This window comes from Myzus persicae, unplaced genomic scaffold, assembly GCF_001856785.1.
Source record: "Myzus persicae strain clone G006 unplaced genomic scaffold, MPER_G0061.0, whole genome shotgun sequence".
Classification (NCBI taxonomy): Eukaryota; Metazoa; Arthropoda; class Insecta; order Hemiptera; family Aphididae; genus Myzus; species Myzus persicae.
In genome coordinates this window covers 303,947-324,203 of record NW_019100869.1, presented here as the reverse complement: position 1 = coordinate 324,203, position 20,257 = coordinate 303,947, and the positions used below count along the sequence as shown (strand labels likewise).

The 20,257-nt window shown below is 25.4% G+C and overlaps 3 protein-coding genes across 5 annotated transcripts; 1 reads left to right on the top strand and 2 right to left on the bottom strand.

The window, feature by feature from the left end:
• Positions 1 to 326: 326 nt before the first annotated feature.
• LOC111026530 (mimitin, mitochondrial) lies at positions 327 to 3,382 on the bottom strand. The gene is made up of 2 exons (XM_022304632.1): positions 3,160 to 3,382; positions 327 to 1,106 (listed from the first exon to the last, which is right to left on the bottom strand). The coding sequence occupies exon 2, from the start codon at positions 1,001 to 1,003 to the stop codon at positions 566 to 568; it is 438 nt and encodes a 145-aa protein (XP_022160324.1). The 5' UTR covers positions 1,004 to 1,106; positions 3,160 to 3,382; the 3' UTR covers positions 327 to 565.
• Positions 3,383 to 3,531: 149 nt separating this feature from the next.
• LOC111026529 lies at positions 3,532 to 6,421 on the top strand. Of its 3 annotated transcripts, none has more exons than XM_022304630.1 (6): positions 3,532 to 3,729; positions 3,863 to 4,119; positions 4,336 to 4,527; positions 5,219 to 5,357; positions 5,432 to 5,567; positions 5,632 to 5,818. In XM_022304630.1, the coding sequence occupies exons 2-6, from the start codon at positions 3,970 to 3,972 to the stop codon at positions 5,816 to 5,818; spliced, it is 804 nt and encodes a 267-aa protein (XP_022160322.1). In that variant the 5' UTR covers positions 3,532 to 3,729; positions 3,863 to 3,969. The 3 variants fall into 3 exon arrangements, with proteins under 3 accessions (XP_022160322.1, XP_022160321.1, XP_022160320.1); XM_022304629.1 differs by having other exon boundaries at positions 3,532 to 3,756; XM_022304628.1 differs by having other exon boundaries at positions 3,532 to 4,119; positions 5,632 to 6,421.
• Positions 6,422 to 7,297: 876 nt separating this feature from the next.
• Positions 7,298 to 19,856, bottom strand: LOC111026515 (glycerol-3-phosphate acyltransferase 3). Its single transcript, XM_022304611.1, has 9 exons — positions 19,266 to 19,856; positions 15,002 to 15,325; positions 14,687 to 14,833; positions 14,309 to 14,443; positions 11,060 to 11,293; positions 10,222 to 10,337; positions 8,717 to 8,858; positions 8,428 to 8,636; positions 7,298 to 7,496 (listed from the first exon to the last, which is right to left on the bottom strand). The coding sequence occupies exons 1-9, from the start codon at positions 19,425 to 19,427 to the stop codon at positions 7,409 to 7,411; spliced, it is 1,557 nt and encodes a 518-aa protein (XP_022160303.1). The 5' UTR covers positions 19,428 to 19,856; the 3' UTR covers positions 7,298 to 7,408.
• Between the last annotated feature and the right edge of the window lie 401 nt (positions 19,857 to 20,257).

The following is a 20,257-nucleotide window of genomic DNA, read 5'->3' as shown; positions in this document are numbered from 1 at the left end:
ATTATAAATATCTATTAGTGTACTACACTTTGATATCCGGTTAGTATCAAATGTTTTTGAAAGTTGGTAAATTAACTTAAGGCTAAGAAAAGAGTTTTTATAGTTCACTAAAGGCCTTATTAAAAATATTTGTTCAATTAAAAATTATAGATAACATGAAGTTAATAAGAGCACTAAGCACACCTAAAATCTATTCACACAGTTGTTAGTAATTATTAATTACTCGTGGAAATAAAATATTATGTGTGTTCAGTTTAATTCTAAATTTAATAAGTACTATTTAATTTACATAATAATCAGTTATTACTTAATAAATAACAAAAAAATATATATAATAATATTAATAAATAAATATATATATTTTTTTATTTGATTAAAGCTGTAACAACAGTGGTTATTGGCTCATACCATTTAACGGTAACCAATAACAAAGGTTTTATTAAACTTAATTATGAAAATAATGTATTTTACTCAAATTCTAAAAAGATAATCAAAACTTAAATAATACACAGCTAACATTTTTTTTACAATATATTTTACATATAGTTTAGTTGTTGACTAAAATTTATTTTATTTTACTTTTTAAATTCCCAGGCTGTCTTTCATATTTTTCGGACATATCAGGAAAACCTTTACTATTTTGTTGATATTCTGTCTCATTATCTGTCGAGCCTGGAAGTCTAAATTTTTGAGCAATATTCTCAGCATTAATTTTCTTCATATTTGCAATAGCTTCGTTATGAGCAATTTCCTCTTGAGTTGGTGGTTCATCGCGTCTTCCTCTTAACCACTGCGACCATTCAGGTGTTGGAACACCTGTTTCTTCATCAACTGGAACAAACCATCTTCTTGGCAATCTACGGCCACCTTGAGGATCGGCTTCTAACTCAAAATACTTATTACCTTGTGCATCAAAACCAATAGGTTTTTCTTTCAGTTTAGGTTGAAGAGATTTTAAAAAATTATTAAACACTATTTTCCACAAACGACGTTCAGAGGGCATATTAAATTTGACAACAATATCAATTTGTTAAATTTGTACTTGATTACTGAACGATTAATATGAACAGTAATTTTTAAACTGTATAGGCTACAACAGCATTCACCTGCAAAACAAATATTATAAATAAAGCATGGTATTGATATTCTTATCAGAAATCACAATATTTTGAAATTATATTTCTGTAATATATAACTTATATTAATTAAATAAAATTCACTATTATTAAGTCAGATTACATTTTACTTATGAAAATCAAAAAATGTATAGGTAGATTTGTAATTACTATGCAAAGTGATGTAACCTATTATGCTCAAATTTAAAAATTTTAGGTACGTAGGGAATTTTCAGAACCCAATAAAAATGAATTTTACTCTTTATTATACCACAAGTTATTTATTTATTAGAATTAAACGGGTGAGCCCAGTTACAATATACATGTGAACAAAAATGAAAAATGTTTACATATATGAACTAGATGAGGGTTGTTATGTACAATAAGTTAATTAATTAAATTACCAATATATAAATTAAAAAGAACAATAAAATTACAAAAAAACAAATCAATGTTGAAATCATTCACATACTGCATAGATCTAATCAAAGCAGCGTTTTTACCATAAGAGGTACGCTGGAATGGCACATAAAAGGTACAGGTTTGTCTAGTCGTATGACCAGGAACCAAAAAAGAAACGTTTGACAGCAGATCTGGACAGTTAACATAACCATTTAAAAGTTTATATAAGAAACAAATGTCATGTTTTACCCTTTTGACCTGAAGAGTATTCATGTTTAAATATGATAATAATGGTTCATACGAATATTATATATTATATTGTATTTATTATAATTTTATGAAATAAAAACAACAAGATTTTTCAAAATAAATAAATTTATATAATATTATGTATATATATTAATAATAACAATTAATGACTAATAATAATTTAAATTTTATAAGACAAGGGATACTGATCGTTTTTAAGGAATTCAATAATTTTATAATAATTTTTGATGTATTTAAAAATGTTAAATGTGTGCATAATAAGTGATAGCATTACACACTAATTACAAAAGTATGCATTTTTTTAATTTTCATAATCAATTAGTATTATACTTAATTTTTTTTTTAATTTTTATTTTTTTCCTATTACCTATGTACCTATAATGTACTGTTGGTTGTTATTAGTTATTACTGTACCTGTGGGCTATACGATTAAAACCAATACTATTACTAAATACCAGTCCCTAAAATATCCAAATTTTTGTACTACACACATAGTCCAAAGTCAGTCAAAACTAAATTAAAAATTAAAGCTCTATAACCTATTACCGATGTTTATGGTCTTCTTCGACCAATTACACATAATATAAATTAAATAAAAATATGTATACATTTATACAATAATTATATTATTATTTATAAAACTCATTTTTAGTGTATAAAATGCATGAAAATAATAACACATAATATCAGCAAATAAATAAAAATTAATTCTTTGAATAGAAACGTTTTTGAAGAGTTTCTTTCAATAAAAGTTTTTCTAAGAGAGGTGCCACTTTATGTGAGCTTTCAATGAGGTAGCACTTACCATTTACTTTTAATAAAGACTGTAAGAAAGAGCATAAGGGCATGATCGTATGGAAGTACAAAACTACGAAGCACAAAAACCCAATTACTAAAATATGTCTATTATAAACTGTGCCGTGGTACACTAGTACTGTCTATAATGTGTCTGGGTAGTAAAATCGAGTTTAAATAATAAAATCATCAGCAGCTATTGCAGTTATTGCGGTTATTTCTAGATAAATCCTAGTATACCCTAGTATACTCTCAATAAGAATGAATAATAATAATTATAATATGAGTCTACAATATGAGTAACAACACGAAATATTGTTTAGGTACTGTGTGTCTGTGTAGAATTTGGATAATAATTAAAATGTGGTTTGGCAAAAAACCATTAAAATATTTTAAAAATGTGAAGCTATAAAATTGTATATAATATTATTATAAAGGTTTAATTTGAATAACACACTTTTAAATTTCGTACTACACACTACAGTTTTTGTACTACACAGGGTGTGTTGTACTACCTACAATTTTAAGGACTGCTAAATACTTAAAAACTAAATACTAGGCCACAACAAATACTTACCAAATACTGAATAAGACAATACGATTAACTTCCTATTTAATTATTGCTGCATCGATGAAGTATGAATTTCTCCAACTTGTATATTTTATATTTATATTATTTAATTTTCATTTTTATACATTAATGTTCAATACCTACAAAATACATAGTAATTTATATTTAATAAATTAATTGTAGATGTATATACATGAATTCATGTAGTAAGTCATGAGTAATTTCATATTTGACATTGATAAGAACTTATCACATAAATAATTTATTCAGATATCAACCACAGCAGCTGCAGGCTGCAGGAACGGTAATACAACAATTTCTATTATTGTCCTACGCTACTATCACAGAAAGGTGAAATAAGAATAATATTATTATTTATAAAGATGATAATATAAGTTTATTCTGATACTGCGGACCACGATGTGGAGAATAAATAATTATGCATATGTATCTGTGATTAAAATATAAATAAATATACAACTAATAAACATTATATTTTTTATTGATACTAAATAGTAAATACTAAAATACCTATAAAGTTCAGTATTCAGGGACAGCACAGAACAATCAACAATGGTGACCGTCAATAAAAGTTAACTATGTGTAACTCTGTTTTTTTTTTACTAATAAACCCTCAATATACACCTTATATGATATTTTTTTGGTATTTTAGTATAACATGCTAATGTATACAATATTTTTATTACAGAATTCAAGTATTTCAAATCATAGTAACTGTTTTAGATAACTAAACTGATTTTTTATTTAGTTACTTTTATAAAAAAACTAATTGATTGATTTAAGTTAGTTACAAGTATGTGGGTGTCTACAAAAAAAACATTTAAAAACGCTCCAATGTTTTTTCAATTCTGTCGAAAAGATGATTTTTGTATTTTTAGTTTCACCAATATGAAGCAATTATACTCAAAAGAAATACATGAACCTTCATTTGCTGCAATTTTTTCAGTGAGTGACTATGAAAATTGATTCATCTTAAAAGTTAATTTCAAAAATATTCATTCAATAAAACTAGAAAATTTCATAAATGAAATTATTAGTTCAACAATTGATAATTTAAACTTTTTTCAGTCTAAATCACATTTTACATTTGTATAATAACCAATATTGCCAATATTTTATGTACAGAGATTTATGGTTATTATTTTTGTTATATTTGCCTAGCCAACCAATAAAATTGAAGTTGATGTTAAAAATGTTGTTGAATTTTTGGAAAATATTGTAGAGATGGATAATGTAAATTATAACTTTTATCCAGACAAATTGAATATCAAGACAGATCTGACCATTACTCTATCAGATGGGTTTCCTCCATTTAAATTGGAATTTGAATCGGAATTAAAAGATGAAAATATTGTAAGTATAGACTATTGAGTGTATGTAATTACAGTTACTGCGGTAAAATGGTAGAAAAATGTATTAAGTAAATCACTCACACTTCATTCAATCTATGCCATGGATAAAAAATTATATTAGCCATATTCTATACTAAACTTAGATTAGAAGAAATACCTTAGGTGGCTCATGGTTCGTGAGTATTGCTATCGCAAAAAAAAAGTTGTCATAGCTGTAAAATTCTTAAAATAGATTTTCGGGTTCCTCTATAATTCCTTATTTTTGTTTTTTTTTAATGTATATAATGGATTAGATACTCTTTAGATAGATTTGTACAATTAGACTCTTATGGCAAAGAGTACAATGTCGGGCCTATTGCGTTTACCATTGCAAAAATTGAAAAAAATATTTTTTTCATTATAACATTTCATAATTAATTTTATATTATGTGCCATTTTTCATTACTTATTTTGTATTCAGCATATTTTAAAACAATAAATAAAACAATGTTCATTATTGTTAATTTCTGAAAACTGCACTCTAAATGCTTATGTCCATATTTATCTAAAAATATTCATGGGTTTTTACTTCTTGATGTAAATCTAAACAAAATTTATATAATACTCTTGGACAATTTTAGAATTTATTCACATGTATTTATATTTAATTATTGTTTAATGTACTTCACTATCAAGTATTTTTTTGTTCTTAGTTTTATTCCACATTCACTTACCCATTATTAAAAATAATAAAACAATTAAAACAAAACCAAGAAGACTTATTCAATATTATTCAAAAAAAGGATTTGGAAATTTCAGAATACAAATTAAGAGGAGGCAATATTACACATGGTCTGTATTTTTTATAATTGTAATAAGTTAATGTATTCAAATGTTTATATCATAGTTTTTTTGTTTCTGGGTAGAAAACATTAAAACAGATGTTTTTGAGAAAGATAATTTCTTTATGAATACACTGTTGAATCATAAAGAATTATGTAATGAAAGCCTACATTTATATGAAATATATTCATCTCCACTTATTGAACAGTGCGATACCAGGTAAACATAAGTTGTTTTTTTTTTTTTAAACATTTATGAGACCATCAACATTATCCTTTTATAGACATTCTGATGAACACAAAGAGTTAAAGAGCATACCCACTATAGAGAAAAATGAAGAAATTCCAACAATTAATTCAAATAATAGTATTGACCATAAAGCTTCAAAGAGTTCAACTACGGTAGAAATAACACACCAATCAATAAATGTTAAAAAGCGGAAAAAATCCTCGTTCTTAAAAAGTCTTTGAAGGTAATATTTATTATGTAAAAATGATGTACAAAATAAAATTATACTTTTTTTAATCAAATCATTTATTGGCAACAAAATAGAATATTTAATAATTGGTCAGTCTAACCAATTATTATTACACATTTTATAAATTTGACATGTACAAAATGCTTATTATCTTAAACTAGAAAAAATATTTATTTTAAGAACCAGTCTCAATGTATTCATTCTGTGGTATCAAATGTTTAGTAATTTAATTAAAATTCAACATTTTTTAAACAATTATTGTAAATTAGTAGCAAAATGTTATGTTAACGGTACAATACTTCTAAACCATTGATTATTTTTGAAAATATAAAGTATCAATACAGTTGTACTATATTGTTGTTTAAGGTTACCTAAGATGTTCAAATATAATATTAAGAATAAGAAAATGGTAACTAGTTGTTTTTTGGCTCAATAATTGTATTTTGATTATTAGAAATAAATAAATGTGCATGTACAAGAAAAATAGAGTAAGATGACTTGAAAACATAATTGAGAAGTCTAAATATAATCACTGGTTTTTTGGTACTGAACTTTATGTTAAATAATTAAACATCTAAATTCATTAACAAAAAAAGTCAAATTTAAAGGTACTTAATATATTATATTGTTTGTAAATTCACATTTGACACCAACAGAATTAATTTTTTTCATATAGCAAAACCTAAACAACCCAATTTTAAACAATATTTATACACATACACACACATATATATATATATATATGATAATTATAAAATAAAATCAAATCTATATTGATAAATATGCTCAAAAAATAAAAATAATAAGCAAATTAAATATGAAAAATTATAAACTATTATGTAAATATTTCAGCTTTTAGAATAGTTATTATTTAATTTGTTTTATTGAAAATACATCTTAAATAAAAATAATATACAGCTGTACATTTAAACAAAAAATTTTTGTTTTATTATTAGTTATATTTTTATATTGTGTAAATTTTAAGTTTCCAAATCAATTTATAATTACAAAACAACATGTATAACAATTATATTTAAAACAAAATAATATCCCAAAATTAATTCAAATAAAAAATAAATTGGTGTATGTTTTGGTATGTATAATTTAATAATTCGAAAGAACGAACTAATAAGGAACTAACTTAATTAATCATATGATTAACATAAATATCTAAGTAAATATGTTTGATAATTTAAAGCGACATTTAATAAATAAGAAATAAAATTAGAACTTATACTCAAATTCAACATTAGTAACATCAAAATGTTGAAGATTTTCAATAATTAAAAATTCTTTTTCAAAGGCTTTCTTAAATCACAGATGGAAATCCATAGTTTATAGTCTGCCATCAAAATCTATATTACGGTTCACAAAATTGAATGATTTATAATTCATTTAATATCTACTTTATTATTTAAATCTAAAATAAATATTAAACAAAAAAATAAAATGGTGATATAATGTACGACTAGTTTTTGTTCATATGGATTGTCATTTCATTTTGTCATGACATTTTTAAGCAATCCCATTTTGCGTTGTAATATAACCAATATGTAATTTTAAAAAATGATATCAACTTGTGCTATTCAACTTTTAACCGTTTACTGAATTCTTCTTGTTGTCTTTCTTTCCATTCTTTTTTCGGTTTGTAACGTTTCAGTTGACCATCCCTGGAAATATTTTATTTTGATAATAAATTGATTTCAGAGATAATTACAATTATTCATTAAATGCACTAAATTATAGCCTATTATAATTTGCAAAACTTTTTAAAATTTCATTTCAAATACCATAAAGATTATAGAAAGACCTAACTGATTTTCAGAAGTAAAGTTAATTAAGAAATATTTTTTTGTAGAAAATTGAACTTAAAATATCTCTAGAAAATCAAAATCAAATTTCTATGCTACAGGACAATACAAGTACAACAATTATTTCGACTAAGTGTCTGAATTTAATTTGGAATGATGTTGAGTAATTTTTTCAACAATTTGTGTTATAGAATAATTTTGATTGATTTCAGATTTATTAATTTGTAAACAATTTTAATATTTATAAAATTTTTATACAAAATAATAAATAAAAAGATCAAAGTTGATATTTATAACAATTTATAGTTAACGAAAAATCTGTATAAATATTTTAGACACAATTAAAGATATAGCATAATATTATATCTAAATAATGATGAATTCAGAAAAAAATGGGTTAAATCATAAGTCAAATAAGATTTGTATTAGCTATACAAACTAAGTTAGAAATATAGTTGAAAATCCATTAAAATTTCAGAGGGGGGGCCTAACACTTAACATCGGTGTGAGACATAACGGCTTTGCCCTCGCACAATTATAGATTTATCAGATATTGAAGGGACTAATAAAATATTTGGGGAAGTGCTTAGCAGGGAGCCCCATTATTGTCTATTATTAAAACAATAATATCCAAGGTAAGGTTTACCTAAATAACATTTTTAACAGTATTACCAAAATTGTTCTAACATTTTAATTCCAAGCACTTCTAATTTTAATGATAAACTAGGTAACTATTGTGACAAATTCATATATTTGTTACTGATTCTTGATAGGTATAGAATTGTCTTACCATACTAGGTCAACAAGACCACCTTGATCAGCAATCACTCGTTTTACTCGATTTGCAAAATCGGCACCTGATTCATTTTCATTTTGATACATTGGAGGCAAGTACCATACATCACAAACAATAGCCCAGGATGTCATCATTAAATAAAGATGTTGAATCATTGTATATTTACTACTATTCCAAAATGCATCTCCAAACCTTGGATCATACTATAACCACACAAGTACAACATTTTGTAAATTATTGTTAATATTTAAAAAATAATAAATCAATTGCAAATGTCACTAACCTTAATAGCTACAGGGTATATCACACTGCCAACTTCAAAACTTCCTTTTTTGAACTGCATAACAGATGTGTTGTTGATGCACGTTCCTTCGGGGAATACTAATATTGGTGGATTAATTGGATTTGAGACATGTTCCCGTAGTCTAAAAAATGTAAAATTAATCATTTGATAGGCTGACATTTTCAAAATATTTAGACCAACTTTAACCTTTTTATACAACAACCCTATTCTTCACAGCATTCTACGGTACGTAGTATTGACTTATAAATTAACAACAACAATATATGCAATGTTTTTGCAAAAATTAGTTTAATTTACTGTACACTACTAATAGAAAATAAATGACTAACAGTAATATAAATAAACCATAAAATATCCTTAGAAATAGAATCTGACATGTAGTCTTTGCTCAGAATCATTTTTTGTATACAACGATTTATCATTGAATTTAAATGTAACATAATATCCATTACAATGACGAGGTTCAATCAAAATCTACTATGTATTCAGCAGTGTGAGTTCATTTCTTATTAACTACCTTCAAACTATAGCTATAACTGTAACTAGCTCCAATAATTAAATTAGCCAACCTATCTAGGCATAGCAATTATTGTATGACTTGCATATAGAATGTTAATAATTACAACTACAGTTAAAAGATAAGGTAAATTATTTTTTTTTAAATGAAAGGAATGATGAATCAGATTCTAATAAAAATTTGAGGTTTACTATTAGTTATTGTAACTGTAGTACTTTGAATATATTTAATTAATTGTACATGTGTTGTTTTGTCTTTATGTGAAGATAATCAATAATTTATTGATAACATAGTTATTATAGTAATCGGATAAAAAGTCTAAAAATACAAAATATTCTTTTCATTTATAATTATATAAATAATAATTAATAATATAATATATTCTATTTGATAACTATTCCAGATTCCAGTATTTCTTATACTTATTATTCAAAATAATATATGTTTTTTTTTATTGAACTTAAGTCCGGCGACTAAGACCATTAGCTATTATAGTGGTTATGAACTATGGTAGGGGTGAGGTTGGTACGGTAGGTTTTTTTTTACGATTGTTACGGTAGGTAGTAAACACGTGTATGTGTGGTCACCTATCCGGGAGCTAGTAAGTATGGTCGTTACTTACTCCCAGTCGCATTCCGTGACTGGTAGTAGCCAACGCACCAGGCAAAGCAACTAAAAATACTTGTGAATGTAATAATTATTATTATTGTGGACTGTAGAGTGATTTAATACATGTATTTACTATTTTTTTTTAATTGTTTATAACATTTGTAAAAGGTTCATATTTTTGAACTTTTAAATTGTCTATTATTTTAAATTTGTAACAATAATATTTCAAACTGAAGATATGTACCTGGACTTTTTGTCTAACTTTCTTCAAAACGGACTTTATGTCCAGGATTAAGTTATTATGTTATTGCAATAAATAACATTCAAAATTAGTAATTTGACAATAAAATATATTCACCTCATTGCAACAATTTCTCTGTCTTTGGCTTCAGATCGTTCAAACCATAAATGAGGAGAAGCTCTGGCTAATGCTCTTTGAAGGATTCCTAAAAACCCTCCATGTCGCTGGCCAATCTGGTATAAATAGAATATAAAAATGATTTGATTAAATGTATAGTTGTAGTATTATTATTAGAAGAAAATGATAGTTTATCCAAAACATGAATTTAAAATTTGGCTTATAGAAATGCAATGCTAAGTATGTAAATATGAAGTATTGCGTAGATAGATAAATTAGGGTTGCCGTTTGCCCAAATTTTGTATGAATACACTATTCAGTAACACTTACAGTTCTTGCCTGATAAGTGAAAAAATACTTGTGTATTAATATTCGTAATGAATATAACTAAAATAAATTTAAAAAAAATGTAAAACAAAATATATTTCTATCAAAATTGATTGGAATATTCAATGAATTTATAAACATCACTGAGATATGGCTAATAGAAGTCAGTGGGGTACTAGAGTGTATCATTTTATCTTATTCATTCTACGACAAACAATAGTAATGAGTAATAACTAAAGATTGTCAGTTTTGTGACATTTTTTTATAAGATGAGGGAGAGGATTACTACGGTGTTCCAAATTATAATTTTGAATAAATGACAACCCCATTGTAAATGAAATGACTGTTAGACAAAGCAAAATGAACTAATAATATATTAAATGTGCATTATTTTAATCATTAAATGCATGGTGTTTTCTAGGGGTGCTTCTTAAAATATAATGTTTTTGGATAAACTACTCTTAAAGAATTGCATTATGATAATAATGATCGTGCACTTATTAAAACGCACCAGAGCATAAGGGTTATCGCATGCCAACATTAGTACGTCAACTGGAGATGTATGATTGGCAACACAAATGCCTCGCTTTGGTAGGTTCTCGCGATTATGATAGGTGATGACTGAAGATAGTGAAGCAGCTAAAACTTGAAAACACATAATGGATACATTCTGATTCAGCCAACGTTTACCCATACTATCAGGCACAAAACCAACAATTAATGTACAAATCCACAGCCACATGACCTATTCACATAAAATATTAAAATTATCATATAAGTGAACAAAAGTCAGGTAAGAAAAAGATAATTTTATTTAATACAAAAAATCCACATAAATTGACCATGAGACTATTATAATATAAACAATCTAATTTCCTCATTTAATCTATCAAGAGATATAATTAACTTATTAGTTCATATATTTTAATATCTTAGTTAAATATTTCCAAATATATAAAATACATACATCCATCTAAGAATTAAAACATGGTTTGAGTTTGGCAAAATCTACAATGTACATTGATTAGGATAAAATTAGAAGGGGTACATTAAAATATTTTTTTTAAAGAAGGGATACTACAACTCCCTCCAATACAAAAACTAAGTGTATGAGTTACCTTAATTCTTATATTTGAATTAAAATTATAACAAAGGTATCCTGATAAATTCTATAAAATTAATATTTTCAGACTATTAATGTAAATCAACTAGATCTTATAACTTGGAAAATTATAGAAATAGAAATATTTTAAGAAATGTGAATAACTAACCATATGAATTTATTAAAGTGTATTACACATGCACTGAATTAAGAAGTAAAACTAAAGTTATAAAATAACTTTTAACTTTAGGGTTAAAATAGATACTAAATATATAAGATTTATAAGGGTCTGCCAGTGTGTATAGTATGACGTAAGCAATATAAGAAAAAAGCAAAAAGGTATAAACAGCGATAAAAAATGTTGCCAAATGAAACATTCAAATTTATTATTAATTAAGTTGACTTTACTTTTCATAAAAAAATTGTATATACATACAAATTGAAGTAAATCATAATTTATAGAAAAAAACTAATTTAGTTTAAGGGATCGGTGGCGGTGACGACTGTCTTTGTCTAACAGACGCGTTACATAAGAATTCAGAGGTGTTTTTTGGCAAACGTACCGATTGATAAAGTGAAGCGATAAGAATTCTGAAAACAGATTTGAATTTGTTGTCAAGTCTACTAGAGATCGGTCAGTCTACATTTTTGATTTTAGATTCTGAGTGAAACGATAAATGTTTTTTTATTTTTTTTTTATCGTTTCACTCAGAATCTAAAATCAAAAATGTAGACTGACCGATCTCTAGTAGACTTGACAACAAATTCAAATCTGTTTTCAGAATTCTTATCGCTTCACTTTATCAATCGGTACGTTTGCCAAAAAACACCTCTGAATTCTTATGTAACGCGTCTGTTAGACAAAGACAGTCGTCACCGCCACCCTTAAACAGTTATTCATAAAAATACATATATATATATATTGCTTACTCCTTACTTTTGTTGGTAAATTAAATTGTGCAGTAAAATTTTTGAAGTTAAAATTGTATTTATTCATAAATTATGTGCCTTTCATCAAATAATGCAAACATGCATATACTTGACTAATTACCAAAATATAATAATTGTGAGCAAATAGAATAAGAATATCAATTGGCGATGTATGGTTGGCTACACAGATACCATTACGTCTTGGAATCCATTGAGGATTATGGACATTTATAACCATTGTCATGGCATATTGAAACAATACAAAAATATATTGAGAAATACAGTTAATCAATGATATTTGTATTGATTCATCCTTTATGGTTAACCAAATAATGCAGATTGTTAAACTAAACAACATAACCTGTAGATCGAATTATATATTGCATATTTTAGATAGTAATAAGTTTGATGGGTTTATATACATTCATTTTTAATAAGTACTCTTAATATTTTGTATTACATAATACCAATGCATATTGAATAAATAATAGTATACAGCAGCGGTTCCCAACCCATGGGCCGTGGCCCACTTGTGGGCCTCGAGCAGCGTGGTACTGGGCCGTGAACCATATAAATATATAATATTTAAAAAAATATCATCATATATTTTTAGTGCATACCTAATAATATTTCTGGTTATAATAATATGTATCAATATTACCTACACTCTATAGTGTCAAATTAGTGTATAATTAACGCTAAATATAGGAATAAACTGAACATTGAAAGTGATTTAATCCTAAAACCATCCAGTTTTCACCCCGATATTGACTCTCTCACTAAAGACAAGTAATGTCAAAAATCACATCAAATTGTTTAATTTGTGATTAAGTTTAATATATGTTTAATTTCATGATAAACAATTGATTTTTAAATTCTTTTTAGTTCTAAGAACTGACGTTTGTTTATACATACATATATATATGCATTCGTATATAGGTGAGCTATTTGTGGGCCTCAAAGATTATTTTTCAAAATTGGTGGTCCTTACAGCTAAAGAGGTTGGGAATCGCTGGTATACAGCGCTAAAATTGCCAATATTACTTATTAGTAAAGCTTTGAAGTTGATGACTTCTATTTTTATAGGTATGTCTTAAACAGATGTTTTCCTATCTAAAAATGTATTTCAATAACATATAAATCCAAATAACTTATTTTTATTTTATTTATAAATTTTAATTTAAACGGACAAGCTTCAGTTACATGAAATCAAGAATAATTGGTTGTGATAAACATAATAATGAATGAAACAAAATGAAAAAGTTGATACATTTAAATATGTAGTATAAACATTTGATTTATAATAGTATTTATTTTGGTATTTTTAAAGCTTTTATATTTTTCGAGAGCATTTTTAATTGTTTTTGGGTCAATTGAAAAAGAATAAGATTTTCATCTTATTTTTTTTACTTTTTCGGGTCATTATTTAATAGTTTATAGGTCATCAACTTCTGAGCTGGGCTATGTGGCCCTAATAATTATTAATATTTGTACTTTTAAACTTATGAGAGCTTATCAACATTAAAAATAAACCTAATGTTTATAATTAAAAACAGCTATTATTTATATAAAATAAAATAATATGCAATAATTAAAGTTTAAGTTTGAAATTAAACTTTGGTATTTTAATAAATATAGTTTTAGACTAAGCAAAACTTGCATTTCAAAAGTATAATTTAAGTCAACAAATAGGTAAGTAAAAATAAATAAATAAAAATAAAAACTTACTCCAAAGAAACAAATCAACACACGTAATGGCAACAAAAATGTATATCTTACAATAAATCCAATAATCCAAATGACAGTTATTTTCCAATTGATGAACTCATAATGTCTATTTGTCCTTGTCAACAAATTCCATGACTAAAAATAAAAACATTTATTAACAGATACCATAACTAATTTAAAATTGTTTTTTATTTCACTAAAATCAGTATGATTATAATATAAACATTTAGTTTTAAAACCATAATTTATACTTACTTAATTAAATAAATATTCTTACACAAATAATATTTACAAATATACTGTCACAAGGTACAATAGTTCAATTATTTAAACTATTGTAATATAATATTATCATTATAAATGATTAGATATTTTTACCTTAAGTTCTTCTGCTTCAAATCGTGAAGTAACTTGATCTTCTATAATTGCTTCAACACCAGTTTTCACATAATCAAGTACATCAGCAAGTTCAAATTCTCGTTTTAAAGTATTAAATGAACGAGTTCTTTGTAATATTTGTTTGCCCTAAACATAGATATTTATAAATTAATTTTAATGTCAATTGAATATTATTAAATAAATAAAATTATATAATAATATATTTATTTAAATAATATATAAATATATTAATATAGTAATATACTAATATATTTTCTGTACAAAAAAAATGTAACTATTATTTTTTAAACTTACTCCTTCAGTTTTAACATTATTATTGCCACTGTAATTTTGATCTGGATTTGGAACTAGTATTAAATCTTGTCTGCTTATTAAAGGTGGAGCTCCATTCTGTATTTTCTTGTCAACAAATCCATTAGATAGACTATTTGTTGAGTTACTCCGAGAGATAGATCCATTTGAGCTTATTGGCTCTAAATGTGTTGTAGATTCGTTTAATAAATTCGTGCCAAGTTCAGTCACCAAATCCAGTTCATCAGCATCATCATTTTCACTATCAGTTTCTTCGACTCTTTTCGTTTTTTTTTTGGACTGTTTTTCTAGATTTTCTCGTCCATACTAAAAAAAAAATTATTTATTGATAAATATAAATTATACAAGGTACCATAATATTATGTTTCTACATAAAAGTTGATTTTTTTTATTTATAATACCTATTACCTATATATTATACTTTTCACCAAAGGTTAGCTGACTTTTGTCTTTTTTATTTTTATTTTTATAATATGTATACAATCTATACTTCTTACCATAATAAGTTTAAGTAAAAAGAGACAGAAAACATGGTATACGTGAGTACGTGACTAAGAAGTCATCCTCTAGTGACTCTTTACGTGATGGGACTTTAGTCTTTTACAAACAGCTTTAGGCTGACTAAGATCTCAAAAACTGAGAATAACAACACATAAATTGTATTATTTTCGTTAATACAAATAAAATTGGTAGGTCGGTACAAGAAATGGTACTTAAACTACTAGAATAAATAACTTCATAAATTAAAATGCCAAATTTTAAATAAGTGCACTAAAAATGAATCTAAGAAAGAGACCTATAATTTTGTTTAATGTTACACTAAGATGTAAATTTTTATGAAAATTTCTTATCAAATAAATCTCTTGGTAGTTATAATATATTTAACCTACATAATTATATTTAAAACTGTGTACTTGTATAACCATTTACCTATTTTAATATTATTCTGTTAAACATAATATAGGAAATCCAAAATCCAAATGAATTTATCTCAGTAATAAATTTTCATTTTTATATATTATTAAAACACTAATTGTACTTTTACTTCAGTTTAAATGTTAAGTGTCTAAACATTTTCGTACGTTTATTGATTTATTATTTTTTGTTATTTATTGTATGAGTTCTTTCTACAATTTTATACTAACTACTTTTTAAGAGTAGTTATTACAACTTACATTGTATTTAGTTTTAACAAAAATAATCATGTATCATGCAGGTAGGTACCTATATATTTAAATTTGAGTTCATATTCAGTCATCTAATTCAATAATAAAAATTTAACTACCATACCCTCCATTACAACTAAAAAATTAATTATGTTTAAAAAAATAGTAAATATATCAAAAATAAAATTTTCAAAATAGGTTCAATATTTTTAGAAAATTTCAAAGAAAACAAAAATTTTTCAATCTTACATTTTTGGTTACACTATACTGCAGAATATAATTTGAAGATAGTATAAAATGTGCGAAAAGATAATTTTAATTGGTATTAACGCAATATAAAATTGAAAAATTTCAGGCACTGCTTAAGTGGATATATTAATGATATATTATAGGTAGGTAACTATAAAATATATATTGTTATTAGTTAATATTATTAACCTATCACCTAAAATATGATAAAATATAGAATTTTTTTACAAAATGTATAGTTATTTTATTCTAATTAATATAATTTAAAAATGTATAAGTATACATTTTTACATACACATTTAATTTAATTTATTATTATAAGGTTATCAGGACAAACTGGCAAGGTCATTAAAAATCATATTAAAAGTAATAACAAGTTTAATTTATGAAATGCCCTTCTTATTTAAAAATAGGCATTATTTATTATGCATTAAACAGATATTTTTGAAAAATATATTTATTTGTATCATATGTAAATGTGTGCAAAAACAGTTTTTAACTAAGCAGTTTAATTAAATTTTATAAAAGCATTTTATTTTTAATTATCTACCTAACATACTTCATTGGATAAAATAATAAAATATAAGTTACAACAATAAAATGCAACAGAAATTCAATGAATGAATTGTTATAAACATTTAATACAAAGTAATATAACAGAAATGTATTAATTAATGCTTGTCTAAATAAAGTTTAACTAGTTAAGTTTTTAACAATGATCATAATTATTTTGTACTATTATTATGTTCATTCGGTAACATTTTTAAATATTATAAAACATATGTACAAAATGTTCTTCAATATAAATTAAATTTATTTATTCCTTTATATTTTTATTACCTAGGTATTTGTACCCACATATTTGAATAAACAAACCAAATAATTTCCTTCATTAAACATTGTCAATATTTAGAGCCTATCTACTAATTAGCATAACAAATAATTAAAACCAAAATACATATTATTATGATGCAAAATAAACCAAATTTATCAAACAATAGACGGAACATATTATCTTAAATATTTTATTTTTTTTTCCAATAACACTTAGATAACAATATTAGCTTCTAAAACTATATCTACTATGTACTATTAAATTAGAAGTTACTACAAAATAATTAAGTATTATAGTTAGCTAGTACATAAAATAAATGATAGAGGTACCTACTTATTATTAAATACAAGAACAATTTTATTATATGGGGAGGTATAAATATAAGTAAAATAAAAAAACAGGTCTGTGATTTCTGGTTTTTGCATAATATAATGTATAAATATCAAATAATATTGTGTAACATATTTTTTAGTTATGCAAGATAAAAAGTAATATAGTGAATAGAGATGAACCAACATATACATAACTGATAAGTTAAGGAAATATTTGTTTATCAAAAACAGAATATCATATCATTAATCATTAAAGAACATTACCCTTTAACAACCTTTAAACATTTGTTAGTTAATATTAAACTAAGTATTAATACTCATCACATGTATGATGACATGTTGTACTTTAAACCTTTTAATTTTGTTACCAAAATAAAATATGTATTTTTTTTTAACTTAATCTGTATTTATTTTTAATATCAGATGAAAAAGAAATTATTTTAAATTCAGTATTATCAAATAATTTAAATTTTGACAAACAATATTCACTAATTTTATAGCATATACCTAAATATTAAAAATTTTATTTAAGATTTTAGAAAATGTTAATGCCTAGTTTCATACAATCATTTTTATCATCACATACATACTCAGTATACTTGGGGTGTAAAAACATAAGCTCAGACTAGAAGGATATTTGAACAATTCTTAAATTTCAGAAATCTCAACTGATATAAAAAAAGTAATATAATTCTAATACCAACCTACGTAAATTTTTTTTTTAATTTAAAAATTTTAATTACTCGCCTATGGAGTTGACCAAAATCTTAATTTCTAACCAACCTTCTGACAACCTAAATTTAAAAATGCTTAAATCACGAGGGTACAGAAAAATAGTACTATTTCACAGCTTAAATAATTTCAGATGTAAGTAAAATTATGCCTACCCATGTTTATTGGCATATTTCATTAAAATAAAATTATATTTTACTATGAAAAAAAAATATAGGTTTAAACATGCTAATTAATAGTGTATTTATACATTCAAACTTATTTAAGCATTTTAGGTAGTTTAGTCTTATTTAGGTATCTACAATGTTTATAATTTTTAAAGTATAAATTTACCAACACATAATATTAAATGCTGTCTTACATTTACTTGCATTTGTTAGTACTTTTACAAACTTATTTAACGAATTGAATTATAAATTATAAAAACAATATAATAGCACTATTGTCAAGCAGTTATTATAATGAAAATTGAGAATTAAAATTGCAAAAACTACTTAGGTACCTACTCATTTGAATATCTCAAAAAATATCACTCTTGTTTGATAATCATTAGGGATGCAATCAATCATATACCTAGATGAATAACCAAAACATTTTAATTACATCACTAATATAGACCTAATATATTAACCCCATTCACCCACAAAAAAAATGTATCTTTTGTCTAATAGGTAAATGTTTTTCAATTACCAAATATATTACAATGACCTTACAGTAACCTGCAAGTAAAATTGAAAATGTACATATTAATATTCAGTTTTTACTATGATATTAATATGACATAAAGTCAATAGATAGGAGTCAATAATTACCTAATTCGTTTTAGATGATATTTTATCAAAATATATAAAGACAGATATCAACAATAATAATATACATTTTAATTATTATAAACTGTAAACAAGATGTTTAATATCTCAATTAGTACTCACCTCAAATACTTTAACTAGGAAGTCCACATAGATCTGTTGTAATCCTAGCGTCTTGCCGACATACGCCAACAGAACGATGCTGAGGAAGAAAAGGAGAAACGGGATGAATATGACGGATAGAACGGTGAAGGACAGTGTGTCCATGACGGATACAGAGGACATGTCGATGGTTTACCGAGAAGATAATTGTTACCTCAACAATTTCATATCAATGCTTTGAACGTCAACTTGTATCGGAATGTTGGATGAACACTAGGATGCCGTGTGATCACGGACCGGAGCATACACAATTATCATCGAACTAACTATGGGTGAAATAATTTGTTGAAATGTATACCCGATACGAACTAAACTATTCTCAAGACACAGTCAAACGGCACGTTGTCGATAACGCCCCAAATACACGACGACGGCGAAAAACAGTCGTAGTCGTACATGCAGTGTACTTTAGCAGTTCGAGAGGAGATAGGCGTGCGTCAACTATTCGATTTATAACCGTAGGTGGGAAGCAAACAAGAAATAAGAATCAAGAATATTATTATTAAAAAATCGTTGTCTCGGACGAATAGACGTTGTAACTTGTATTATTATTATTATCATCTACATTACCTACATACATACATACATAATAATATTATATTAATATATATATATCATATATATACGGTGTGATACCGTGATAGGCGAACGACGGGGAACGAGTGAGTGAGCGACCACTGATGACTACGATGGCGCAACCTATCAATGGCAACGAATAACGATATGCGGTGTGCGGCCGTGAGGGGTTACAGAGTGCGGCCTGTTGAGACACCTCAGATAAAAGAAACCATAATAACAATATGCCCACGTACGCGTACCGTAGAAACTACTAATATTATTGTTTTAAATTATTATATTTATTGGAGCAACGCACACGTCGCCAGCCGTGAAGTGTGCTGTTGCATTAAGCTTCACAATTTCACATTAAGCTACGGCGTGGCGGTGTGCAAAAG

Bases quoted from the DNA above. Each gene is read 5' to 3' on its own strand.
- LOC111026529 (XM_022304628.1), top strand. From the start codon at position 3,970: ATGTGGGTGTCTACAAAAAAAACATTTAAAAACGCTCCAATGTTTTTT. The intron at 4,120-4,335 runs GTGAGTGACTAT...ATATTTGCCTAG, and splicing joins CATTTGCTGCAATTTTTTCA to CCAACCAATAAAATTGAAGT. The intron at 5,358-5,431 runs GTCTGTATTTTT...GTTTCTGGGTAG, and splicing joins AGGAGGCAATATTACACATG to AAAACATTAAAACAGATGTT.
- LOC111026515 (XM_022304611.1), bottom strand. From the start codon at position 19,427: ATGTCCTCTGTATCCGTCATGGACACACTGTCCTTCACCGTTCTATCC. The intron at 14,444-14,686 runs GTAAAAATATCT...TTTTATTTTTAG, and splicing joins TTGAAGCAGAAGAACTTAAG to TCATGGAATTTGTTGACAAG. The intron at 8,859-10,221 runs GTGAATATATTT...TACATTTTTTAG, and splicing joins AGAGAAATTGTTGCAATGAG to ACTACGGGAACATGTCTCAA.
- LOC111026530 (XM_022304632.1), bottom strand. From the start codon at position 1,003: ATGCCCTCTGAACGTCGTTTGTGGAAAATAGTGTTTAATAATTTTTTA.